The sequence below is a fragment of the Prinia subflava genome, chromosome 8 (assembly GCF_021018805.1).
Source record: "Prinia subflava isolate CZ2003 ecotype Zambia chromosome 8, Cam_Psub_1.2, whole genome shotgun sequence".
NCBI classification, from domain to species: Eukaryota; Metazoa; Chordata; class Aves; order Passeriformes; family Cisticolidae; genus Prinia; species Prinia subflava.
This window is the reverse complement of record NC_086254.1, coordinates 26854194-26879081: the sequence shown is the minus strand read 5'-3', so window position 1 is coordinate 26879081 and position 24888 is coordinate 26854194. Positions and strand designations below refer to the sequence as shown.

General features: G+C 54.0%; 1 protein-coding gene across 3 annotated transcripts in view; it reads left to right on the top strand.

Moving 5' to 3' along the window:
- The window catches only part of LAMA5 (laminin subunit alpha 5), an 83356-nt gene that overhangs the window by 46969 nt on the left and 11499 nt on the right, over nucleotides 1–24888 (top strand). Inside the window, exons 12-51 of one of the 3 annotated variants that reach the window (XM_063404279.1) lie at nucleotides 1011–1151; nucleotides 1517–1654; nucleotides 1867–2001; nucleotides 2460–2594; nucleotides 4024–4161; nucleotides 4326–4378; nucleotides 4549–4648; nucleotides 5149–5201; nucleotides 5600–5705; nucleotides 6478–6577; nucleotides 6716–6872; nucleotides 8934–9063; nucleotides 11407–11549; nucleotides 11646–11752; nucleotides 12505–12658; nucleotides 12932–13092; nucleotides 13610–13718; nucleotides 14193–14290; nucleotides 14794–14995; nucleotides 15401–15527; nucleotides 15704–15843; nucleotides 16592–16707; nucleotides 16949–17160; nucleotides 17538–17742; nucleotides 17889–18033; nucleotides 18566–18706; nucleotides 19055–19216; nucleotides 19357–19458; nucleotides 19545–19628; nucleotides 19848–20078; nucleotides 20520–20633; nucleotides 20908–21035; nucleotides 21235–21315; nucleotides 21713–21927; nucleotides 22194–22294; nucleotides 22721–22901; nucleotides 23100–23243; nucleotides 23323–23474; nucleotides 23563–23673; nucleotides 24541–24652. In XM_063404279.1, coding sequence (XP_063260349.1) covers nucleotides 1011–1151; nucleotides 1517–1654; nucleotides 1867–2001; nucleotides 2460–2594; nucleotides 4024–4161; nucleotides 4326–4378; nucleotides 4549–4648; nucleotides 5149–5201; nucleotides 5600–5705; nucleotides 6478–6577; nucleotides 6716–6872; nucleotides 8934–9063; nucleotides 11407–11549; nucleotides 11646–11752; nucleotides 12505–12658; nucleotides 12932–13092; nucleotides 13610–13718; nucleotides 14193–14290; nucleotides 14794–14995; nucleotides 15401–15527; nucleotides 15704–15843; nucleotides 16592–16707; nucleotides 16949–17160; nucleotides 17538–17742; nucleotides 17889–18033; nucleotides 18566–18706; nucleotides 19055–19216; nucleotides 19357–19458; nucleotides 19545–19628; nucleotides 19848–20078; nucleotides 20520–20633; nucleotides 20908–21035; nucleotides 21235–21315; nucleotides 21713–21927; nucleotides 22194–22294; nucleotides 22721–22901; nucleotides 23100–23243; nucleotides 23323–23474; nucleotides 23563–23673; nucleotides 24541–24652 — 5364 coding nt within the window. Of the gene's footprint in view, nucleotides 1–1010; nucleotides 1152–1516; nucleotides 1655–1866; nucleotides 2002–2459; nucleotides 2595–4023; nucleotides 4162–4325; nucleotides 4379–4548; nucleotides 4649–5148; nucleotides 5202–5599; nucleotides 5706–6477; nucleotides 6578–6715; nucleotides 6873–8520; nucleotides 8660–8933; nucleotides 9064–11406; nucleotides 11550–11645; nucleotides 11753–12504; nucleotides 12659–12931; nucleotides 13093–13609; nucleotides 13719–14192; nucleotides 14291–14793; nucleotides 14996–15400; nucleotides 15528–15703; nucleotides 15844–16591; nucleotides 16708–16948; nucleotides 17161–17537; nucleotides 17743–17888; nucleotides 18034–18565; nucleotides 18707–19054; nucleotides 19217–19356; nucleotides 19459–19544; nucleotides 19629–19847; nucleotides 20079–20519; nucleotides 20634–20907; nucleotides 21036–21234; nucleotides 21316–21712; nucleotides 21928–22193; nucleotides 22295–22720; nucleotides 22902–23099; nucleotides 23244–23322; nucleotides 23475–23562; nucleotides 23674–24540; nucleotides 24653–24888 lie in introns of all 3 variants that reach the window. The other 2 variants (XM_063404278.1, XM_063404277.1) reach the window with 2 other exon arrangements.

The window sequence follows — 24888 nt, the reverse complement described above, 5'->3', positions numbered from 1 at the left end:
CAACCAGCAGCTGAGCTGGGGGAAAAGCAAGTTTTATGATCCTCCTTTTGTAGATGTGGAAACTCTAGCCTAGAGTGACAGTGTGATTTTTTTCCTGGGGTTCAGGCCATGTGGGGATGTCCCTTCTGCTCTCCCTGTGAGGAACCTCCCCCAAAGGTCATGGAGGGGCTGTGGCTGAGCTGGAAGCTCTGCTGTGGGCACCTCTGAAGGGTCGTGCACAGGCAGCCACTCTCTCTGTGTCACTTCCACTGTTGTTTAGAAAACTTATCCATGCTCTCCTCCCTGCTCCCCTCCACCTCCCTCCTCTCTCATGCTCACTCCCCTTGGTTCATCTACTCCCTTGTGCTTTATTCTGTCTCTTTTCCCACTGAATCCTCCCCTGTCTCATGCTCCCCAGCATGCTCCAGATAACCTTTTCCTTCCTTCTGATATTTTGAAGTCTGTATCTTCCAGACAGGTTTTTTTTCTTTCCTGGAGCTGGAATTTCTCACTTCCCTTCTCATTTCCCCACCTCCCCCTCCCTCTGGTTTTTGGATGATGTTTGTCCTTCCCTCTCCCAGCCCAGCACCCCACACCAGTGTTGTTGGTGACAGCAGGGCTGGCTCAGAGCCTCGGCACTGCCTGCCTGAACACCCTGCCCTGGAAATGGGAAGGTCTGGGGTGCAGCTGAGCGTGGAGTGACCAGAGAGAAAGCCCAAAGTTCACCCTGGTTAGCTGAAGGCTCTGATTATTCCCACACTACACTGAATCAGCTCTGCCTGGGCTTGTGGAAGCAGCATTTGTGTTGCCCTGCTGCCCCCCTGCCCCTCCACACCAGCGTGGTGCTGAGGCCTCCCAGCCAGCCTGCGAGCCAGGCGTGGTTTGGCTGAAACATTTTCATCTGATAGGAAGGCAATGGAAGCAAATGCTTGAGCGTTTGAGTTGCCTCATGGCAGCTGCTGCCCTGTCCTTGCGGGAGCTCAGAGCTGGCTGACAGCCTGTTGTGTGTCCCCTGTTGTGTCCCCATCCAGACTGCGACTGCTACGCGGGTGGGACGGAGGGCAACGCCTGTCGGAGGGACCCTCGCGTGGGGATGTGCGTGTGCAAGCCCAACTTCCAGGGAGCTCACTGCGACCAGTGTGCCCCAGGCCACTACGGGCCCAGCTGCCAGCGTGAGTACCCGGCTGCCAGCGTCCCCAGGCTCGCCCTGCTGGGCTTCTCCTTGTTCTCCTTCCGCGCTGGGGAGGAGGAATTCCACAGCTCCACTTCCAAGTGATAAATTCTTGTGACTTCTGTGCTTTTGCTGTTGTTTGCCACCCAGACCTGACCTCCAGCGTCCTCCCAAGCTGTGGGGGGCTCTTGAGGAGTTCCCTATGGACTTGAGCTATGGGCCAGGCATGCTTGCTGTCCCTCTGTTCCCCATGCTTTCTCCAGCAACTGCTCTTCTACCCCAGAGGAACAGATGCTCTGGTTCCTTTCCTGGGAAGGCTAAAGACACAAAACCTACTTATTTACTGACGTCCTTGTTGCTTTGCAGCCTGCCAGTGCTCTGGCCCTGGTCAGTACGATGGCACCTGTGACAGCGAGACGGGGCAGTGTCTGTGCCGGGCAGGATTTGAGGGACACTCGTGTGACCAGTGTGCTCCAGGCTACTTCAACTACCCTCTGTGCCAGTGTGAGTATCTGCCCCTCACGGGCTGGGCTGGGGACACACAGAGGCAGAGGACTGATGGACTAGAAAGTTGTTCTGTGCCATGGGCAGAGACTGATGGTTTGAACACTTAGAGCAGCACCTGATGCCTGCCTGAGAGCCCCAGGAAAGAGGCAGTTCTGCTGTGAGCGCTGTGCCATGCCCCAGCTCAGGGCAGTGCTCTCTGTGTGTTGCAGTGTGCGGCTGCAGCGCGGTCGGGACGCTGCCGGGGGGCTGCGACTCCGCCGGGAATTGTTTCTGCAGAGCTGAGTTTGCTGGGCCTCGGTGTGAGCAGTGCAGCCCTGGGCACCACTCCTACCCCCACTGCTACGGTAAGCACCTGAGCCTTCAGCCCCTGCTGCTCTAAAAATACACCTGCTCTTGTGAGACTTGGGTGTTTCTCAGCATCAAATCTGTTTGCACTCTGAATTTGGCAGGCTTGTTTGGGAGGTCATGGATCATAGCTAAGCCTGGAAGACAGAGCAGTTTTTATCAGTCTGACTTCCTCATCACAGCCCTGCTGTGACCTGGTGTCTCAGTTTGTGCCTTTTTTGTGTGTCATTTTAGTGCATTAACCTACTAAACTGCTGGGGAACATTGAATGGGTTGTAAAGACCCGTCAGTGGCCTTTTCCTGGTATGGCTGTGAAAATACTGCATGATTTGCCAAGGGATTAAGAAATTAATTTTTTTCTTATGGAAGCAGCTAATTCCTGGGGGGCTGAATGATGGTTCAGACCAGCAGTGCCTGGCCACAGATCACAAGGATCATCAGAGTCCTGCTCTTACAGCTTGCTCCTGCGATTCCCGGGGTGCTGTGGACAACAACTGCAGCCCAGCGGGGCAGTGCCGATGCCACGGGAATTTTGCAGGGCACACCTGCAGCCAGTGTGCCCTGGGCTTCTATGGATACCCCAGCTGCACACGTGAGTAACACCTTACTGCTCTCTGTAGCCACCTGGGACGAGGGTGTAGCCAGGCTGAGGTCATTCTCTCCTACCAAGTAACAAGACAAGAGGAGATGGCCTCAGGTTGCACTGTGGGATGTTTAGGTTGGGTATTAGGAAAAATTTCTTCACCAAAACAATTGTCAAGCATTGGCACAGGCTGCCCAGGGCAGTGGTGGAGTCACCATCATTGGGAGGATTTTAAACTGTGTAGGTGTGGCACTTGGGGACATGGTTTAGTGACGGGCTTGGAAATGCTGGGGGAACAGTTGGATGATGATCTTAGAAATCTTTCCCAACTGTAATGATTGTCTGATCCTATCCATTTCCCTGGGCACTGCATCACTCCTGCACTATTGCTGCTGGTGCCAGGACTGAGCAATGCCTGTGGCAGGTGCCTGCAGCCCCAGATCCTCTGACCAGCCCTCCCCAGACCTGGGCAGTGTCCCCATCTCCCTCCCTGTCAGCAGTCCCGACTGGAAGCCAGATGTACTCTTACGTCTCCCAGCAAGAATTTACTGCTCATTAAAAAGTAATCCGTGATACAGTTTCTCTGAAGCAACAAAAGAGCATCATCACCCTCTTGCACAGTACTAAATGTGGACTCCTGAGCCATGCCAGCTGGCAGAACACTCCTCCCAAATGCTGATGCCGGCAATATGCCTTTGAAGAGGCTGGAGGCAGAGATGAAATGGCCTCACAGGAGTTCAGTAGTCACTTTTTTTTTTTGTCTCATAAAGCCACAGCCACATTGCAGAGCTGTAGAAGACCCACAGCAAGGAAAGAAAAGAACCACCTGATTTTTATATATTTTTTTAGATCCGTTGTTTCCTGAGCAGTCTTTGCTGTTAGCCAGTGTGGGGGTGTTAGTCTAGAACGTCTCCTTTGGCAGGGATTTGAGGTGTGCTGGCTGGGCAGGGAAGGCATGGGCAGCTCCCTGGCAGCTTGCTGACCTTTCCTGTGATAGGGCAGTGGGATCTCTGTGCATTTGTGGGCAGCAGGTTCTCCAGAAGCTGTGGAACCATTGCCCTGCCCTCACCCCACTGCCCACATCCAACATCCACAGGGCAGACCCTGATGGCCAAATGCTCTTGAGTGCTTGAGATTTTGTAGGGTGTGATGCATCACTGGCAACTCACTTTTGGGGGATGAGATCACACCCCTTCTCCTCAACCAAAACTCTTCCCTCCCTCTGAAATACACATAAATGTATGTGAATGGGTGCGATAAACATTGAGACTTCTATTGTTTTTCTTAAACATGGGGTGGTTTTAACCAAAAGCAAAGAATGAGAATTTTTATTTATAATTCTCGTCTGGCTGCTTTTGCTGAAGGTCAGGCAGACAAAAGAGGCTGTTGCTGGGCAGCTCTGAACGCCCCTCCAGCAGCTCTCTCCCCTCTCTTGCAGCTTGCCAGTGCTCCCGGGAGGGGTCCCTGCATGGCACGTGTGACCAGGACACGGGGCAGTGCAGCTGCCGGCCGCAGGTGACAGGGCTGCGCTGTGACACCTGCGTGCCTGGCGCCTACGGCTTCCCCCACTGCCAAGGTAGCCCCTTTTCCCTGAACCCTTGGGACTCTGCAGTCTCTTGGGTGCTGATAAATGCGGTTATCATCACCCAAAAGCTTTGCAAAGGGAGAAATAACCTCAGTTAAGGACAACCAAGGGGTGATCTAGCTCTGTAAATCCTTTCTTTTGTCCCTCTTTTCTAGTGGGCTCCTGTAACCCAGCAGGGTTGGAGACTGCAGATCCCTTGCTGGCCTCAGTGAGTATCAAATGAACCTACCACAACCCCTGCAGGTCATTCTGTATGATCCACTTTTATGTCCTTTTTGGACCAAGTCTGTCCTTAAGCTTAGCCAGAGCAGCAGTCCCCACGTTAAACCGCTGTGCTGCAAATTCTCACCTGCTCTTTTCTCCCCCTGCTTTCCCCAGGGCTCCTGTGCATGTCGGGCATACGTTGAAGGCCCAGCCTGTGACAGATGCAAGCCTGGATACTGGAACCTGACTCCAGAGAACCCCTATGGCTGCCTGAGTAAGGAAATGGCATTTGCACAGCCCGCAGAGGTCCCCTCCATGGTGCAATAGCTAAACCCAAGCCAGTGAGCAGCATCACAGGAGGATTGGAAGTGATGGCCTTCCTTCCATCTTCATCCAGAAGTGATGTGTCAAAGCTGGAGTCCTCTGGGTGACCCTCATGTGGAAAGGGGAAAGGCCAGAGCCTGGAGCTTTTTCCTCGGGATGAAACAGAGGGCTCATGCAATGAGTTATGCCATTCTCAGCCCTCCCTGCAGACACTTAATTTTTTATGGCCAAATGTGCAGAAAAGGCAAATGTCTTTGGTAGCTGTGTCCTCAACAGTAGCTGTCCAAAATGAAATCTGAGCCCTTGTGCAGGGCTACCTTCTCCTTGACCAGTTCCTGCCTCCTCTTGCCCCAACCAGTGTCCTCTGGTGTGGTGGGTGCTGACCCCATCAGGCTTCTTCTCAGGGGCTGATTGACCTTCTGGCTTTCTTGTTCATCTCCCTCTCCTCAGGCTGCAAGTGTGAGACCAAGGGCACCATCAGCGGAGTCGCAGAGTGCCGGCAGGTGGGTTTGTTCCTCCTCTTCCAGGCTCCTCTGTGTTGGGAGTGTTCAGCTCTGTCTCTCTCAGCAGCTGCTGGACAAGCCCCAACACTGAGCTCTCAGCGCTTGCACCACAATCTGGGCTTGCATGAGAATGTGGGATTAAGACCTGTCATAAATTAGGCACCTAAATATTTCTGGGTCTGTCCCAGGATGCCTGGATTTTTGTTTGCCTGCATTGTTGGGTAATTTAAGTTATCTGGCCCTTATCTGGCCCACCCACGCGCAGGAAGCCGTGTGGAGCATGAATCCCAAACTGCTGCTTCTGCAGTGTCTCAGACCAGAACCCAAATAACTGAGGAACAGCTTAACCATGACAGGCAACAGGAGGGAATGAGTTTCCATGCCTGTTTCTCTCCCAGGGCGATGGGCAGTGCTTCTGCAAAGCCAACGTGTGTGGGCAGTTCTGCTCAGCCTGCAGGGACGGCTACTTCAACATGGAGAATGCAAATTACTTTGGCTGCCAAGGTGAGCCCCTTCTGTGTGTGTTTGGTGAGTGAGGGGGGCCACAAGGACTGACCCCAGTTGGTGACCTTGGAGAAGAGGGGCAAGAAATGTCCCACCTTCTGTTTTGGGTCATCATTGTTGGAGCCATGTGGTTAAGTGATTTGAGGGTTACAGTGGTGTAGTGCTGGGTTGATGGTTGGAATTCGATGATCTTAAAAGTCTCTTCCAACCTTAGTTCTGTGATTCTGTACCACAGCCCAGAGCATGGGCTGGGAATTACTGTGGGTCTGGACACCTGGGGTCATGCTTTTCCAGTGTTAGACACAGGTCTGTCAGGCTGGTGAGCCAACAGCCAGGTAAGGTATTCCTTTGGGTACCGTAAACCGGTGTGTTTGAACCACTGGTCACATCCTTGCAGCAATGCCCCTTCCTCTTGCTGGGAGAGGGTGGGCATGGATATAGTGGTGTTGTCCACTCTCCGCCCTGTCCATGGGAAGAGGAAAGGAGGAGATCCAGCTGCTCTGAGCCATCCCACGCAGGTCTGGCACAGCAGGGCTGCAGCGCCCGGCCGTGAGGGTTTGCAGACCTCGTTCCCTCAGCCGCCTGCAAATAGCTCAGCGCTGAGGTGGAGGAAGAGTCAATCCAAGGGGAGCTGGGGCCAAATATGAAAACGGATACAATGGAATAAAAATAGCAGCCGCAGGCTCCCCCCGCCCGCTGGGACGTGCCTTTGATTAGCGACCAGGAGCTCGTTAGCACGGCGGGAATGTAAACAGGCGCTTCCTGCCCGCAGGCTGCCGGTGCGACGTCGGCGGGGCGCTGGGGCCGTCCTGCGAGGAGCGCAGCGGAGCCTGCCGCTGCCGGCAGGGCACACGGGGCCCCACCTGCACGCAGTAAGCTGCACCTTGGCCCCCTCTGCCTCCCACGGGGATGGGCACCTCGTGTCCGGGCTGCTGTCACAGCCTGGCGGAGCTGTGCCCTTGCTGGGCAGCCCAGCAGGTGACGATGCTCTCTCTCTCTCTGTTCCCCAGACCAGCACGCGACCATTACTTCCCTGATCTTCACCACTTGAAGTTCGAGCTGGAGGAAGGCACCACGCCCGCTGGCAGGGCTGTGCGCTTCGGCTACAACCCCTTGGAGTTTGAGGGCTTCAGCTGGAGAGGATATGCACAGATGTCCTCCATCCAGGTACGCCCAGCTCCCCCTGGGGAGGATGCAGCCGGTGGAGGACTGATGTGCTTTTGGCACACATCGTTCACCCCAAGGGCTCCTGAAACCCCCCAAAGTCACAGGATGGCCAACATAAACAGCACAGTGTATATATAGCCTGTTTGTGCAGATATTTCCTGTAGTGCTGGGGGTGGCGTAGACTGATGAGGGGAAAGATCCTAAACTGGGAATCCCGTGATATCCTAATCCGTTTAGACAAAGGTGGTAGCATGGTGATTACTTACAGGGATGTCTATAAACACTGTCTCTCAGTTTCCTTGTTCCTCTTTCAACTGACTGCTCTTTCCTATAACTCTGCATAACCTTTCCTCCTTTTTCCAAAAATAAGTGTCTCCTCCTCAGCTGCAGTGTTCAGCTTGGACCTCTTGTTACCCTTCAGCCTTTGCCCTTGCTGTTAGCTGGTTTGCTGTAACAATGGTTTATGCTAACCTGGAGTTGTGTAAGTCCTAGAAGTGAAGCTGTTTCTTCTGTTGACTCTTTTTCTCTCCTTGGTGGTTTCTTCTGCATGGCCTCTGCGGAAGTGTGTGCGTGTTTGGGGATGGAGTACAGAGCAGTGATTCTCTGACAGTCTTGTCCCATGTAAGATGCTCCTTCCTCTGGTGCATGTACTTTCAGTTTTCTTCACATTTTTGTGCTTAGATGAAATAACGGAGGGGCTATTACCCACTGAATTTTAGGTAGGAGCTAAGCAATGAATCCCTGTGGCTCCCTTTAGAAAATCCCAGTCTTTAAGGATGGAGCTCATGCTCAAGCTCATAGCTCCAGTGTTGCATACAGTACTGGTGTTTGAGCTAGAAATAGACCTTGATAGAAGAGCTGGCATGTGGCTTTCTGCTGGCAGGTCTTAACGTGGTTTGTTATCATCAAAACCCTTCCAGCTTGCTCTCCAGTGGGAAGATGTTGTATAACTGGAGCTTTGGAGAGTACAACCCTCCTTAGAGGTCTCCCTGGGCAGACCCCAGCTTTGCCCTGTAGACAGGAGGTTATTTAAGCCTAGATCTCTTTGAAATGGGTCAAACTTAAGCATCTCCTTTGCCAGGGTCTTGCCAGGCAGTGTCTGGGCTGGTGGAGGGCAGATGTGCCATCATTTGTATGGTCCATTAGCCCTGCTGGTCCTTAGCACTGCACATTCCTGAGGATGAGGCACCATCTCAATTACCAGCCTCCTGCAGGGAGTTGGGCAGAGCCCCATAAATACAAGGACAGGAATTTGGTACCTGCTGGCTGTTTGCAGCACTCCAAACCCAAAAGCAGCACGCTGATAACAGAAGCAACAACTTTCCTATAACCTTTCCTGTGTAACAGTGCCCCAGGACAGCTGATCCACCCTGCTGTGCCACAGCATCTTCCAGATGCAATCACAGCCTTCCCACCCCCTTCCACAGGCAGGCTGCTCCCTGGTGGCTGTCCCCAGGTGTCCCCCAAGGCGGGGGCAGTGTCAGGAGGTGCTGTGAGCAGTAGGGTCCGTGTGCTTGTCTCCTCCTCGCGCTGTGGCATGTTGCTTTGGGAGCAGTGAGCCAGGCAGCTGCGCTTGGGCTGGCAGCAGTGGGTGGTGGAGGTAACTGAAGGTGTGCTCTGCTTCTCTCCCCTTTCTCTCTCCCACCAGCCCAAGGTAGTGGTGACTCTCAATGTGACCTCCCCCGACCTCTTCCGCCTCGTCTTCCGCTACGTCAGCCGGGGGCCCGCCAGTGTGGAAGGGAGGGTCTCGGTCGTTGAGGAAGGAAAGTTTAATGTTTGTGGCAACTGTAAGTGCATTTTTCACTTCTGGACTAACTCAGAGCATCCCACGCTGCGACACTGCTCCTCTGCCCCTTCTCCTGGCCCAAGGTGTGTCCGTCCCAGGTGTGCCCGTGTCAGGTGGCCGGCCAGAGCCGTGCCGTGGGCTGGCGAGGGAGGGGGAAGAGAGGCAGGCAGGCAGGCAGGTAGGGCAGGTGGGTCAGGCCCTCCCCAGAGTGGGTGGGTGCTCAGGAGCTGCCCCCCCAGTGATGTGTGCCCCGTGTGCTCTTTTGCTTTTTGCAGAATAAAATCAGAGTCACTGTAGACGTGAAGGAGGCAGAGCTCTATCTGTTCCATGTCATCCTGAGGTATATTAATTCAGGAGGGGCCACTGTGTATGGCAAAATTACAGCTTATCAGCCACGAAGGAGAGGTAAGGACCCCAGACTGCTCTGCTTCCCTGTGCCATCGCCACCTCCTCCCCATCCCAGGCAACCTTCTGCATCATCCTTTCCAGAAGACGCTTCCATATGGCTTTACCCATTAGTCCTGCTCTCCCAGTTGAAAGGCTGATTTGAGTTTGCAGCCCCCTTTATTTACCAAAGCAGCAGCAAGGTGGGCCCAGCCCTGGGGCTGCACTCTGAGGACTGATCCCAGCCAGGCTGGTGGGAAATAAAACTGTTGTAAAATTCCATACAACCTTTCCAGCACAGGACAAGATCACCCTAGTGCCCCAGGCAAAACTGAGCTGACTTTCCACAAAACCAGAATGGGCCAAGAGCTGGGAAGTGGATCCAAACTTTGGCAGCTGGGTGTGGTTTTGTTTGCCACATGCCCTGACGTGGCAGTCCTGCCTTTCCCGTGTGCTTCTCCCAAGCCAGGCTGCTGGCTTCACACGTGGTGTGGGGCGTGGAAGTGCCCTGGAATTACACATCTTACACAGGCATTGCTCTCTGGTGCAGTGTCCTCTCATCAAGCCACGAGCTGCTGAAGAAGAGTCACCAAAAGATGTCTGAACAACAGAAATCTGGACACCAAATACTCTGGGAAGCAATCTGAGCAAGACTACCTGGGAGCACACCTGAGGCCATGCTGGGGGTTGGCTGCTTGATTTTACCCCTTCGGATGCCACAGCCACTCTGTCCTGCTGAAGCTCTTCCTTCACACCACACGGGCACAGCACAAGGCTGTCAGCGCTAACTACCTGATTTATCAGTGTGTGAACTTCTCTCCTGTGTCTGGAATTGACACAATTTCTGCCTTCTATGTGATATGCAAGGTTTGAAATGCCAAAATATTCTTTTTCTGCTGCCTTCTTTTTTTTTCTTTTTGAGAGGAAAAGTGGCTTATTTTTATGTCCAGTCATATTACAATACTACACAGCAGAAGAATAAGAAGAGCAAGAGCTGTGGTCATGCTTTAGGATCCCACCAAAAGTTAGGAAGTATTAAACCTGTCCTATCCAAGCAGCTGAGCTCATTTGCCTTAAAAAGTGCTTCACTTCTTGTGCAGAGGCAACATAACATGATTTTTCTAGTGCTGCAGGCAAGCAGCCAAACTGGTGCACAAACAACAGCATCCTTGGGAGGCTTCAGGAGGGCTCAGCCACCTCGTGTCTGGGTGGAAAGGGCTTCACATGGCAAAGGACAAGCAGCCTGGAAAGAAGTTGGAAGATGTGGCATGCAAAAGGGGAAGCCTTTTCCAAGTATGGGATTTTCAGCCTGGTCTCTTCCACTCCTCCTCCAGAAGCCATCTCAGCTGGAGTTGTGTATTGCCTCAAAGGGATGCGAAACTTAAACCTGTCAATAAATCTACCCTGGTGCCAGTTCAGGGAAATCTCTTCACTCTTCACTCATCTCTGCTTCCCATCTGGAAAAGTGAGGTCCAGCCTGAGCTGGTGCCAGGCATGTCACAGAGTACCACACATGGGAAGGGGTTATTAACCATCCCAGCAGTAGCACAAGCCCTTGCTTTGGCTTCTGGCCCTGTGTGTTGTGTCTTGATGTCCATGTACCACACCAGGACAGTCAGTGTGCCACATTCTCCACTTCCTTCTTCATCTCATCTGCTCACTGTGCAGCCATTCCTGGTGAATCCCTCACCTGTGCTCTTCAAAAGCTCCTGAGGCTGCTGGGCAGGCACACAGTCTGCTTCTAGGTGCTGTATTGGGATTGCATCCTTTAATGAAGAGGTCGTGGGACTGTCAGATGAGCCAAGGAGCTGTTCAGCAGCAGCATCAGGCCTCGCACCCATTCTGTCCTGTCAGTTTAAAATAATGTCTAAATCTCGAGTGCAGAGTTTGTGGCTGGCAGCAAGAAAGGCAGGAGCACACCTTGGGGGCCTGAAAGTTTGCCAGAAGACAGGTATCTTGCTGTGGAGCTGGGGTCAGAATTTCCCTGAAGAAAAATATATCTGGGCAATTCTTTTTGTCTGTCTCACAATTAACTCTTCACAGATGAGTTCTTTCCTTTTCTAGCTGGCAAAATGCTCCTTGGCTTGCAACGCTCTGTGCTTTGCAGTCTGAGGATGGAGAGCACATTGTGAGAGCTCTGGATTTGCATTAAGGATTTATATTTATTTCTCCCATTAGGCTGTTGAGCAGATTGAGAGTGGATGTCTCTGTTCCAGGACAGTGTGGATTGTGGTGCACCGAGAGAGTGGGAACCTGTCACTCCCCACTGCACCACAGAGCTGCCTCCCTGAGCATAGCCTCCCATGTCCAGCCCCAGGTTTTCCATTCCAGTCCCCTCACAGCCTCTCATCCCTCCCATTCCAGGTACAGAGCAGACCAAGCAGATTGTCTTTGCTCCCAGCACGGAGCCAGCCTTTGTGACTGTCCCCCAGAACAGCTTCGGGGAGCCCTTCGTGCTCAACCCCAACACCTGGTCCCTGGTTGTTGAGGCAGAGGGTGTGCTGCTGGTAAGGCCCTGTGCTGCACCCACTCTGGGGGCTTCAGCAGCTCCCTCAAAGGGACAAGTGTCCCACACACAACACCTCTCCCATCTCTCCTCCCAGGACTATCTGGTTTTGCTGCCCAGCTCATACTACGAAGCTCCAATCCTGCAGCTGAAGGTCACGGAGCCTTGTGTCTACCAGCCAGCCCCTGAACAAGCCACCCAGAAGTAAGGACCTGTCTTTGTGCTGTGTGGGGCTTGCTCAGCTCCTCTTGGCCTGGGGATAAGGAATATACACAGTCTGTATATTATAATATATAATATGTATATTATATATTATATATATTATAATATACTGTGAGGCAGTAAAACTGCTTCACAGAGCACTCGGCTGTGGCTGCTGAGGCTTGTGGAACCTGCAGTGGCCCAGAAAGCCAACCCATAGATCTCCTCATGCATGATACAGCCAGTCTGTGTTTTCTCATGGAGCCTGGAGGGCCAGCTCACACCACAGCCCACCTCTCTGCTAGGCTGGGTTCCAGTGCCAGGCTGTGTGTGGTTGTGTGTGTCCTCAGGAATGGGTGCCATGAGTAGGTTTTGCTGGTCTGTTTAAAATGAACAGAGTCTGGTGGTGTTTGGAGCATCTCAACACATCTGCTTGCCCAGAACCTCTGTGTCCATGTTGGCAAGAAGGCTGGCTGGGCTCTGGACACTGATTGTCCCATCCACCATAGTAGTGGTCCCCAGGATAAAACCCATTGCAAGGGGACAAGCTTTTTGTTGTTATTCTTTGTTACTTTTTGTTGCTCTCCTGGTGCTGTAGTGCCCAGTCTCCTGCTCCCCACTGACCAGAGCTGCTCCTTGGCCCTCCTGATGGACCAAAACCCTTTGCAAACCTAGCTGAGCCCAGGCTCTGTGGGTGCTCTTCTATAATCATGATGTCACTTTTGAACTTCACTGTTTTTTCTGTGTGTTTCCAGCTGCCTCTTGTACAAGTACCTGTCCGTGGAGGGCTTCCCTGCCGTGCCAGGGGTGGATGCAGTGTGCAGGCTGGACAACCGGCTGCCCAGGCTGTGTCCCACGGAGCAGCTCACCCCCTCCCACCCCTGGATGGCCACCTGCAGTGGCAGTGATGTGAGTGACACTTCTGTTTGTCCCTCTCCCAGCCGCTGCAGCACTCGCCACCCTGCCCCACCCTGTCTGGGGCTTTACCTACACCTGGCAGGTGACCAGAAAGGCTTTACACCCCTGCAGCTGTGTGCCCTGTTGAGGCACCCAAACCCAGAGTCTCACATTAAAGGGATTTGATGGGATTTGTTGCGTTGTCCCCTGAGCTGCAGAGGAGGAGGCTGGTTTGTAGCACGGGCACCCTGCACACACTCCCTCAGTCATCCCTGTGTCCTCCAGGTGGAAGTGCAGCTGTCCCTGCCCGTGGCCCAGCCTGGGAAGTTCATGCTGCTGGTGGAATATGCCAACACCAATGCCCTGCAGACCGTGGGCATCGCCGTGAGCTCGCCACACTCGCCCACGCAGCCGGGCACCTTCACCTTCTACCCCTGTGCCTACAGGTATGGGCACCTCGAGGGAGAAAGGGTCCAGTTCTCTGCCGTGGCAAGGACAGCCTCCCCTGCAGCTGAACTTTTTCATGTGAACAAAGCAAGCTTTAGTGTTGTCCATCTAAGCTCTGTGTGTCCAGACTCATTCTAGCTGGACACAGATTTTAGTGGCTGGCCATCCCATCTCAGGGAGGTACGTCCCTCTCTCTGCCAGGAGATGATGTTTTTGCCTCTGCTTACAGCTGGGTGTGTTGGTAGGGACCTTGACTTAGGGAATGACCTATGGGCAGCTTTATTGTTTTATTGGAGACAGGTCAAACCTTGTCTGACTTCAGACTGCAACCTTTGCAGTAGGAAACAAATGTTTGGGGTGTCCTTGGAAAACTTTGCTCTTGCCAGCAGCCAGAAAAAACATCAAAAGATTTCCAGGGACTTTGTGTAAATCCCCTCAGGACATAGAGCTGTCAGGACAAGAACTGGGTCATGACCCTGTGCAAGGCTGGCCTCAGAGTGTGTGTTTCTCTTACAGTTTCCTTTGTCGAGGGATTGCTGTGGATTCCCAGAGTCGAATGGCAACTTTTGACCTCACCTCAGAGGCCACTGTTCGTTTCACCTCTGATCTGGCTGATTTCTTCCTGGTAAGGCTCCCTCAGAGGGCAGCTCTGTCAACAGGTCACAGGGAGGAAAGGCTGGACTGGGACCCAGTCTGTAGAAGGGTTTTCTAGTCCTGTTTGGATTGAATACTGGGTGTTAGTCTGTGTCATGGCCAGTCCAAGTGGAGAAGGTGATCAGTGGGGTGTTTTGAAGTAGATCATGGGACTGGGAGTGGGGAGGAGATGAGGAGAAGCAGTTGCTCTTGCAGGGGGAGCTCTGTAGCAGTGGGGCAGTGCCTTTTTTGTCTTGAAGACATTCCTTGTTTAGCCAAGGATAGAAGAAACCCCTCGGTATGTGGAGCTTCTAAATGCCATAAGGCTTGTGCCAGGGAGTAAGGGGCAGTAAGCAGAGGTGTGACTGCCATGCAGCAGCTGAAGTTCCTGATGTCTGGTGGGCACAGGGACTGCTGTGGCTCCAGAGGCTGTCACATAACCAGGTGTCTCTCTCCCGTGTGGCAGCACAAAGTGTACCTGATCCCTGCTGCACAGTTCACCATGGAGCTCATCGAGCCGAAGGTGCACTGCATCAGTGTCCATGGCACCTTCTCATCCAACAGGTGAGGCTCTCAGGTTCCCCTTTGCTTTAGCATGAATGGGACTATTTCCAAAAATATCTGCTTGTCTCGCTTCCCACAGGCTCAGAGACTTTTTAAGTCCTTGAAGAGGAAATCTCTGGCTGAGGTGAAGCTCCTTGCTTCAGACTGGGAGTCAGACTGATGGTCCTGTGCCTGAGCCCCACTCTGCCTCCTGGGGCAGACCCTCAGGTGTCCTCCCAAATAGGCATTCCTGTGCTTGCTCACGTACAGCAAGACACTTGCTGTGTCCAAATTTTCAACACTGCTTCAAATAAGTATTTGCAGAGGAATTAGCCTGTGCCAGGCTCCTGTTCTTCCTGCTGAGCCCATATCCCAGAGCCCCAGGGGTGCTGGTAGTGAGCTCTCCCTCAGCAGGCACAGGTTGTAATCCACCAGGAGTTACAGGGCGTGCTTCCCTGCCAGGACCCCAGAGCCTCTCTTTCTATCTGGAGATACTCACGTCCTGTTTACTCCTTGTTTTCCAGCAGCTCCTGTGTCCCCTCAAGGTTCCTGAAGCTTTCTCAGTCAGTCATTTTGGAGGGTGCCCAGGTTCTGCCCATTGCCCCAGAGGTGCCCCTGGCCCAGGCTGTCCATGTGGCTCCAGCTGGGGTGCCCGTGGAGCCTGCTCCTCGTCCTCCCACAGCGATGGACCCCGCTGCAGAGCTCATCCTCCTGCAGTCCCCACAGGTAGGGGCACAGGCACGGCTTGGGCTGGTTTGCTGGTGCTGTCACACTGGACCGCTGGGGCAGGGAGAAATTTTCCATACCTGTTGATAAATGCTTTATCAGCTAGCATTTTCAGAATTTAATCTGTGCTTTAAGCTTCTCCCTGAACCTGTAATTCTTGTGGACTCACCTGTCTTGGCTTTATCCAACCTTGTTTGGTTCTGTGGAATTCCAGGAAAATCTTTTCAGGTGGCAGCATTAGAGGGAAGAGAGTGTGGAGGCATGGAGGGCTTGATTCACTGAATTCACCAGACCTGGCAGTTGTGCAATAAGAGCACAGATCTGTGCAATGATTAAAAAACATGCCAGCTGTGGGTGCAGGTGTCAGAGCTGGATTTTTGTCTGTGTTCTCCCGTTTTGGGGCAGGCTGCAGTGGTGTTCAACAGCCGGGTCCAGACCCTGGGACGCTATGCCTTCATCCTGCACTTCTACCAGCCCAACCACCCCACCTTCCCCGTGGAAGTGCTCATCAATGGTGGGCGCATCTGGCAAGGTGAGAAGAGCAGGGACCTGGGCAAGCTGCTGGCTGGAAGTTTTCCATGCCAGGGGGTGACTGTGGGTTCTTTAGGCATTGCAAAAATGAAGCAAGACAGACTTACCCCTTCCAAACTGGGAGGATGTGATGGGGACTGGAGGGACGTGTGAGACCAATGTTTGTTGTCTTTTCAGGTCAGACCAATGCGAATTTCTGCCCACATGGCTACGGGTGCCGGAGCCTGGTGGTTTCTGAGGACCAGATCATCCTGGATGTTACTGATAATGATCTGACTGTGGTTGTTCGAGTGCCAGAGGGCAAGCAGCTGTGGCTGGTGAGCCTCTCTCCAGGAAGCTCCCAGAGCACGCTGGGCAGGCCTCAGCAGAGGAATTCCCATTGGATTTTTGTCACTGTGTGGCCACAGGAATGTTTGCCACCATCACTCAGTCTCTGAACTACCCCAGAAAGTTGCAGTTTCCAACCTTAGTGGTGTGGAATTGAGGGCAGAATTTACAGGGGCAGCTTCTGTAGATGACAGTGTCCTTCCTTGTCTGGTTTTGATTTCAAAACCAGGCAGAAATTGAAGCTGTTACTTTGCATACATAATCTGTGATAATCCAGAATAAGCTTTATTCCTGCTCTAGCAATATTTTAAACCTGCATAATATGGTTTGTTCAGGCCTCATCATGAGAGTAGGTAGCCTTTGTTATTCTCAGGCAACACGACTAGAAGATTGACCAAAATTTGGATAAATGGCTGAAAGACAGAATTGGAACCCAGGTGCCTTCATGTGTAGAAATTTCAGATGATAAAGACTGCTTCCTACTGAGACCAGCCAGTGCTGTGCTCTGGGGGTATTCCGCTGGTTTTAGTCCAGTGAATTTGTGCTATTCCTCAGAGATAGACCCTGATGGACAGACCTCAGTAGAGAGGTGGCTCCTGCTCTTTGCAGTTCTTGGTGTGTTATGTTCTGTCCCAGCAAGGCATGGAAGGTTAAAGGTGCATTTGGACTTTGGAGTCATTTTGGATGTTATTTCTCTGACTGAGAGCCTGGCTCACCCAGCTCACCCTTGCTTTGCAGGATTACATCCTTGTGGTGCCTGAGGACAGCTACACCTCCCAGTACCTGCAGGAGGAACCCCTGGACAAGTCCTATGATTTCATCAGCAGCTGTGGCATCAACAGCTTCTACATCAAGTGAGATGCTTGGCTTTGGGTGCCTGCTCCTCAGGGAGAAACCCCCTTCCCTTCATGTGTGGCAGTGAGGGGGCTGGCTGAGGTTTTCCTGCTGTTCACCAGACGTGGGTATTTGGGAGCTCTCAGTGTCACAGGGCTCTCCCTCCCACTAGCTGCCCCTCACTGCAGGAGATACCGGATTTGGGGTGGCGGGGACGCTGTGGGGATGGGCAGCACTGACTCCTCCCGCCTTCCCCCGCAGCCCCAGCACATCCTCGAGGTTCTGCCGTGACTCTGCCACCTCGCTGTCCCTCTTCTACAACAACGGGGCGCAGCCGTGCCGCTGCCACGAGGCCGGGGCGCGGGGCAGCCAGTGCCAGCCCTTCGGGGGACAGTGCCCCTGCAAGCCCAACGTCATCGGCCGCCAGTGCTCCCGCTGCGCCACCGGCTACTGGGGCTTCCCCAACTGCAGGCGTGAGTGCTCCTGTCCCTGCTCTGTGTCCATTCCCCACACTGGCCTTGGATTCCTGGGTCTGTCCCCGCTCTGCCTTCCCAGCACTTGCTCTGTGTCCATTCACCACTCTGGCTTTGGGTCCCTGGGTCTGTCCCCTGCTCTGCCTTCCCAGTGCTTGCTTTGTGTCCATTCCCCACGCTGGCCTTGGATTCCTGGGTCTGGTTCTCACTCTGCCTTCCCAGTGCTTGCTCTGTGTCCATTCCCCACGCTGGCCTTGGGTCCCTGGGTCTGGCCCCTGCTCTGCCTTCCCAGCACTTGCTCTGTGTTCATTCCCCACGCTGGCCTTGGGTCCCTGGGTCTGGCTCGCCCAAACCCGGCCTTTCTGTGCCCCTTGCAGCCTGTGACTGTGGGACGCGTCTCTGCGATGAGGTGACAGGGCAGTGCATCTGCCCTCCCCACACGCTGAAGCCTGAGTGTGTTGTCTGTGAGCCCCAAACCTTCGGCTGCCACCCCCTCATTGGGTGTGAGGACTGCAACTGCTCCCGGCCCGGCGTGCAGGAGCTGGCAGAGCCGGGCTGTGACGTGGACAGTGGGCAGTGCAGGTGAGGGAGCCTTGTCCTGCTGCTGGGGACATCTGGCAGCATCCCTGCTGGAGTGATGGGACACCGTGACAAGCTGAAGGGAGGGAGTGTGCAGAATGGAGGAGAGGAAAGCTCTGAAAGCTCTCCTGGCTCTTGTGTCCACCCAGGTGCAAGCCCAACATCATCGGGCGGCGCTGTGACCTGTGTGCCCCTGGCTACTACCGCTACCCCGAGTGCCGGCGCTGTGACTGCCACCAGGCTGGCACCGAAGCCAGCGTGTGTGACCCGGTCACGGGGCAGTGTCACTGCAAGGTCAGTCCCCCCATGCCTCCATGTGGTGCCTTTCTGCTTGGCTCGACTTTCCTGCTGTGGCAGGGGCAGTGTGTGGCAGTTTGCCGGAGAGAGCAGGGCTGGACAAGGAGAGTGCCTGAGCTGCAGCCAGCCTGCCCTGTGGTGGGGCACCCTGGAAAGCTCTTGTCTCCTCATCCTTCCTGGCCGTGAAGGTTCACTCCTTGGGCAGTCACTGGGGGAGATGGCCAGCCTGAGTCCAGCCCTGTGTCAGAGCTTGTTGCAGGTGGAGCTGTCAGCCCTATTGGCTCCTGGCTCCATGGCAGCAGAGTAACTCAAACAGCTTCTGAGCTGCCTGCTCCAGCCTCTCCGGGGCTTTCAAGTGCTTTTTCTAGGTGAATTTAATGTTTGGTGGGTGCTGTACAAACAAACCTGTTTGGGGGACTGCTTTAACATCTTCCAGCATTGTGCTTTGATCAGTGAGCCAGCCATCCCTGTCCTCCCCTGAGGCCTTGTGAGAAGCTGCTGACACCGTTGAGCTTTGCTTGTCTTGCAGGAGAACGTGGAGGGCCTGAGGTGTGACCAGTGCCGCCTGGGGACATTTTCTTTGGATGCCACCAACCCCAAGGGCTGCACCAAGTGCTTCTGCTTCGGTGCGACCGATCGCTGCCGCAGCGCCGAGAAGCACCGAGTGGAGGTGAGAGGGGCTGGGGGCCACCACAGCCTGCAGGTCAGGTGTGTTCTCATCCACCTGGCTCCCTGCTGCCCTTGGGTCTCTGTCCTGCATGAATCCTGCTGAAGAGGAGGGTTATCTTTGACTCCCTGTGCCCATCTCCTGCTTTCAGCCCCTTTTCCTGGTCTTTCTGGGGTCTCATGTGCTGGGCGGGGGTGATGACCAGCTTTCCTGTGGCTTCATCAGGATGCATGTGAGGTGTGAGCCTGTTATCCCCCTTTCTGCTGCTCTGGGACCTGTTTTTGTGGACAATCAGCACCCAAATCTGTTCTGTAACTCCACTAGAAGACCCACAGTTGTCTTCCCCTCCAGTTTGTCGACATGAACGGGTGGCTCTTGCTGAGCAGCGACCGCCACGAGGTGCCGACAGCTCTGAGCCCACAGGAGCAGCTGGTCACTGCTGACCTCAAAAACCTCCCAGATGCCTTCCAGGAGCTCTACTGGGTTGCACCCAGCTCCTACCTTGGGGACCAGGTAAGAGAATTGGGAACCTCCTTTCCCTCACCAGCAGCCTGACACGCAGGCGCTGCTCACACTCCAGTTGCACATGGCCATCTCTGTCGTGTCTCAGTGGTGTGGACTTGCAGCAACATGTGGGATTTGTCTCTCCTCAGGTTTCCTCCTATGGAGGGCACCTTCGCTACGAGCTGCACTCCAACCCTCGCAGGGGGGACGTGTTCATTCCCATGGAGTCCCGGCCGGACGTGATCTTGAAGGTGCAGCCCAGGAAATTCCCTGGTGCCCCCCTGCTAACACAGGGGAAGGATGAGGTGATGACTGACGCCTTCCTTGCTTTTCCCAGGGAAATCAGATGAGCATCATGTTTCTGGAAGGTGCCTACCCGTCCCCAGGGGAGGCACATGAAGGCCGGCTGCAGCTGGTGGAGGTGAGTTTGCACACACAAGTGAAGTGCTCAGATAATGCAGGAAAGGACAAGACCTCATGCAGACAGAGGGACAGTTGCTTTGAGCTCAGCATTTTAGGAGCTGCAGGGCTCTTTCACCCATGCAAAGGGGAAAGATTCCAGCAGCAGAGATGTTGAGGCTGGGCTGGATGTTCACATGCCTGTGCTTCCTGCCAGTAATGCCAGGTTTTCTCCCACCAGGGTAACTTCAGGCACACAGAGACTCACAACCCAGTGTCCAGAGAGGAGCTCATGATGGTGCTGGCAAACCTGGAGCAGCTGCAGATCCGGGCACTCTTCTCCCAGCTCTCTTCCTCCGTGTCCCTGCGCCGTGTGGTGCTGGAGATGGCAACAGACACAGCCACGGGCATCCGTGCTAGCAATGTGGAGCTGTGCTTCTGCCCAGCCAACTACCAGGGAGACTCCTGCCAGGTGAGGGGGATGTGGGCGTGCTGTTGCAGTCAGAGGGTCAGATAGTCATGTTTGGGGTACCAGCTGCCTCCAGGCTGGCTCCTGAGGGCTTCAGTTGAAGTGACAGCTCAGCTTGTTCCAAAGGAAGGAACATTTCCCCACCACAGCACCGTGCACTTGGGAGAGGTACAAAAGTTTCATCTGCCTTTTTGGAAGGGACATGATGGAGAAATCATTCAGGTGTTGCAGTACCTTGGAATGGGTCTTTCTCTCTTGCCAGTGCTCTCCTAGTTAAAAGGAGCAGGAAAGAACTGCACTGAAAAGTCTTCATAATTGCATTTAATCTTTTCTCCATCAGTACAACCCAGTGGGAATTCTGTCATGGAAACTAATTTAGTTTCTTTGCTTTTCCCAAAAGTATCAGGCTGGTTTTCAGAGCTCTGCCCTTTTCTGTCTCCTCAGGAATGTGCTCCAGGTTACTACAGGGACACCAAGGGGCTCTTTCTGGGAAAATGCATCCCCTGCCATTGCAATGGCCACTCAGATCAGTGCCTGCCAGGCTCTGGGATATGCCTTGTAAGTAAACAGAGGAGCAGTGTGATATTTTGGAGTTATGAAGTCTGTAGCATGTGATTGAAAAGCTCTTTACATACTAATTGTGCTGGCAGAGCCATGCCTGAGTCGGAGCATTGGCTCCTCTGTTTCAGTGGTGACCCTGCTCAGGGTCAGCTTAGGGTGCAAGGCAGTTCTGGGAGAGAGGAAGGGCTGAGGCATCCTGCTGGGGAGGTTTTGGTGCATCCACCATTTCTTGTTGTCAGTGCTGAGCCCAGGGCTTGCCTTTTCCATGCAGAACTGCCAGCACAACACAGAAGGAGACCACTGTGAGCGATGCAAGGATGGTTACACGGGCAGCCCCTCTGCCCAGGAACCCCTGCAGTGTGTTGGGTGCCCGTGCCCTCTTTCAGTTGCCTCCAACAAGTAAGCACCCCAGGATGGGATTGCCTGTTTGGCCTCACTGTTTAACCACGGGAACCACTCTGTGCCAGCCTTGTCCTTGTCCCCAAACCATCTTCACAGCCCCTTACCCAAGGCCCCAACAGCCCACAATGAATGATCAGCTCCCCTGGCATCACATCACGAGTAACTGCTCCTCCCTCTGTCCCCATTCTCATTTCAGTTTTGCTGTTGGCTGTGTCCACAAGGGTTCCAACATGCAGTGCCTCTGCAAGCCAGGCTACGCTGGACCAAACTGTGAGCGGTAAGGGGGTGGCAGGGGTCTTTGGGGGGGCCTCAGACACTAACCCTGTGGCAGAGAGGTTGTCCCTGTAAGGATTGCAGCAGAAACAGCTGGCTCTGCCCCTATATGCTTTATTCTGGCAGCATTTCCTTCAGTCTTTCTCAGCCTGCAAAATCCACTGAAATTCTGTTACTGTGGGTGTATGACTTGCCTGTGCTTTGCCTTGACTTGCAGCCTGTGATAAAGGCACCTTTCCGAGGTATCACAAGGCAAAACACAAAGTGCTCTGAGATGCCTGAGGGGTTGCAGCAGTTACAGGTGTTGGGTGCCCACGCCGTTCCAGTTGTGCAGCTCCAGTGCACGGATCCTGCAGTGAGCTGCAGTATCCTCACCCTGCTGCCAACCCGTGTTTCTCCAGGTGTGCCCCGGGATACTACGGCAACCCCTTGGTGATCGGCAGCTGGTGCCAGCCCTGTGACTGCAGCGGGAACACGGATCCCAACATGCTGTTCAGCAGCTGTGACCCCCTGACGGGCGCCTGCTCGGGCTGCATGCACCACACGGCCGGCGCGCGCTGCGAGCTCTGCGCGCCCGGCTACTACGGGGACGCCGTGGTGGCCAAGAACTGCACACGTGAGTGGGGCAGGCAGCCAGCCCAGGGGCCAGGGGAGCGTGCCCATTCCCAGCCCTGCTCCTCTCCCCTCTGGGGAACAGCAGCCCAAATGCAGCTTGCGTAAGGGGTCGTGGGAATAAGTTGTTGTGAGAAGCAAATCCAAGTGGAGAGAGGCTCTGTCTCAGCTTTGATAGATAAGGGGGAAAGAGGCTCCCCTGTTAGCAGTAGAGTTGGGAGTGGCTGACAGGCTCTTTGGTGTAATACTGGGTGTATTTTTCCCTGGCAGAGTGCAACTGTTCGCCTTGTGGGACTGACTCCTGCCATCCACAAACTGGCCAGTGCTTCTGCAAGACTGGAGTGACAGGCCAGCACTGTGACCGCTGCGAGGTGAGGGTCACCTGGGCCCTGGGGTGCTGCCTGTCCTTGTCGTGGGCATGAGGGGCAGCCCTGGTGTGCCATCCCCCAGGCCTGTGGGCAGAGCAGGGCTGGCTGCCAGCTGGGAAGGCTGCATTTGCACGAGCTGCACTGTACATGGCAAAAGCCTATTAAAGATCTGGCAGCAAGCAGTGGAGGCAGCATTCCAGTAAAGTGGCATCGTTTGGGAAACTGCAGTAAACCCCATTTTCCTGGGCAAGGGCAGGTTCACAGGGCAGTGCTGTGGTGTTCTCACTGCAGCTCCACATCTTTACCATGTTGCTTTGAGTTTTGTGGTGCTCAAAACACACCTAGAAAGGAAAGCTGGAGTCCCACATCACTGATCCAGGAGAGAGGGACACTTGCTGACCAGAGCATCCGTGTCCTGCTTTTCCCTAGGAAGGATACTACGGCTTTGAGGGCTGCTCGGGCTGCCGGAGGTGTGACTGCGATGTGGGCGCCGTGGGGAGCAGCTGCCACGAGCAGAGCGGGCAGTGCCACTGCCTGCCCAGCGTCAGCGGCTCCCGCTGCCACCAGTGCGCCCCCGGCTACTGGGGCTTCGGCCAGGGCGGCTGCAGAAGTGAGTGTGGGGTCCCAGCCAGGGGCACTGGCACTGCTGCTCCAGCTGTTGAAGGTGGAAAGCAGCTGGCAGCTGTCCGAGGGCTTGTGCACCCCTGGCAGTGGCGCGTGGATGAGCACGGCTGGAATAAAACCACTCCTTCCCCTCTCTCTGGAGTGGTAAAAGCACTAAGTGATTCTGTGTTACTCGTCCCTGCAGAGTGTGAGTGCAGAGGGGGCTCCTGTGACCCTCGCACCGGGGAGTGCACGTGCCCCAGCGGGCTCACGGGGAAGCAGTGTGACGTCTGCCTGCGCGAGCACGAGATCCTGGTGGCCAACGGCCCCGGCAGCATGAGGTGTGAAGGTCTGTGTCCCACTGTCCTGGGGAAGGAGGGCAGGGAGGCTCGGGAGAGGGCTGTGCTGAGTGCTGTGCTCCCCTGCAGTGTGTGACAGCTGTGTCCTGCTCCTGCTGGAGGACCTGCAGAGCATCGAGATGTCCTTCCCGTCCATCCGTGGCCAGCTGGTCACCCTCAACGCCAGCTCCATCGCCTGGGCTCGCCTCCACGGCCTCAACGGCACCATACTGGCCATTGCTGTATGTGGAAGGTTTCACATCACCTTCTGCCCGTGGTTCCTGACCTGTTGGCCTGATTTAGCCTCTTTTTTTCTTTTTTTTCCCCTAGAACCAGCTCCGTGAGTACCACAGAGCCATGAGCAGGGTCAGGCAAAGGGCTGATGAGCTGGAGGACGAGAACATGGATCTCACACAGGACCTGAATGCGCTGCAGCACAAAGTAGGGCATTTCTCCATCTTTCTTTGCCAGAGCACAAATCGCCCTTTTACCAAAATGAGGGCTCTGAAGGCTGTGAGGAGCCTAGTTCAGGCAGGTTGGGTCTTCTGCTTGATCAGAACTAAGTGTCAGTGTTAGGTGCTCAAGGTAGATTACCTGCTTTCCTTCCTTGGAAGCTCTTAAACATCTCTTGATATTGATAGTTTTTGATGTACTGCTTGCTTTTGAGGTGGCTCCAACTTTAAGCAGTAAAATTCAATCAAGTATCATTTATAGAAGGGTCATACAACTAAGGAACATAAAACATCTGAGTCCATCATGGATGCAATCTATATCCAGTCTAAAACCCAGAAGTTGTGTCTACAGAGAACTTACAAACTGAGCAAGATTTGATTTAATTTGATTTGATTTATAAACTGTCTGAATGCTCCTAATCTGAGGGAGAGGGAAAAATCTCTACATGATTAAATACTTCCCCAGAGAGCTGCAGAGACAGACTGCCCCTGTGTGTACCAAACAGCCAGACTGCAGTCCCCTGTCTCTTGCTCAGGACCCAGGTGTGCCTAGCTCCAGGCTTTGGGCCTTTTCCTGTATTCAGAGCACAGAAGAGTGCTGAACTCTGTGGTGTTGGGTTGTTGCAGCATCCAGAGCCTGCTTCACTGGAGCTGTATTTATTGCTTGTGCTTCTCTGAAGGTGCTAAATAAGATCATCCTTCAGTTCAGTGTAGAACAGCATGGGACAGGCTCATTCAAGGACCTCACAAGCTACACATTCCCAGGCTTGTGTGCCTTTTTGGGAGCAACAGTCCCACTGACAAATCCCATCAAATATCATCTCCTACTTGAACTAAAGCAGTGTTTTTGTGGCAGATGACCATGACTCACAGAGAAGCAACTCGCGTTGACCAGCACACGAGGGACATGCACCAGAGGGGGGAACAGCTCCTGCTGCACATCCAGAGCATCCAGAGGGGCATTGCAGGTATGGCACGAAGGGTCTTTACTTTGGGGATTTTCCCTTGTGGTATGCCATGCTCTTGGTTTCAATCACTGCCAAGTACTGCAATGCTTAGAAAAAGCCATGGAGAGAACAAGGGAGAATACAAATGAAGATCCCTGCAGAATCTCAGCTTTTATTCTGACCAGACTTATTGTGAGTCTCAGCTGCTTGGCTAAGCACAAGTCTGGGGAAAAAACACATTAAACTTCCACAAATGT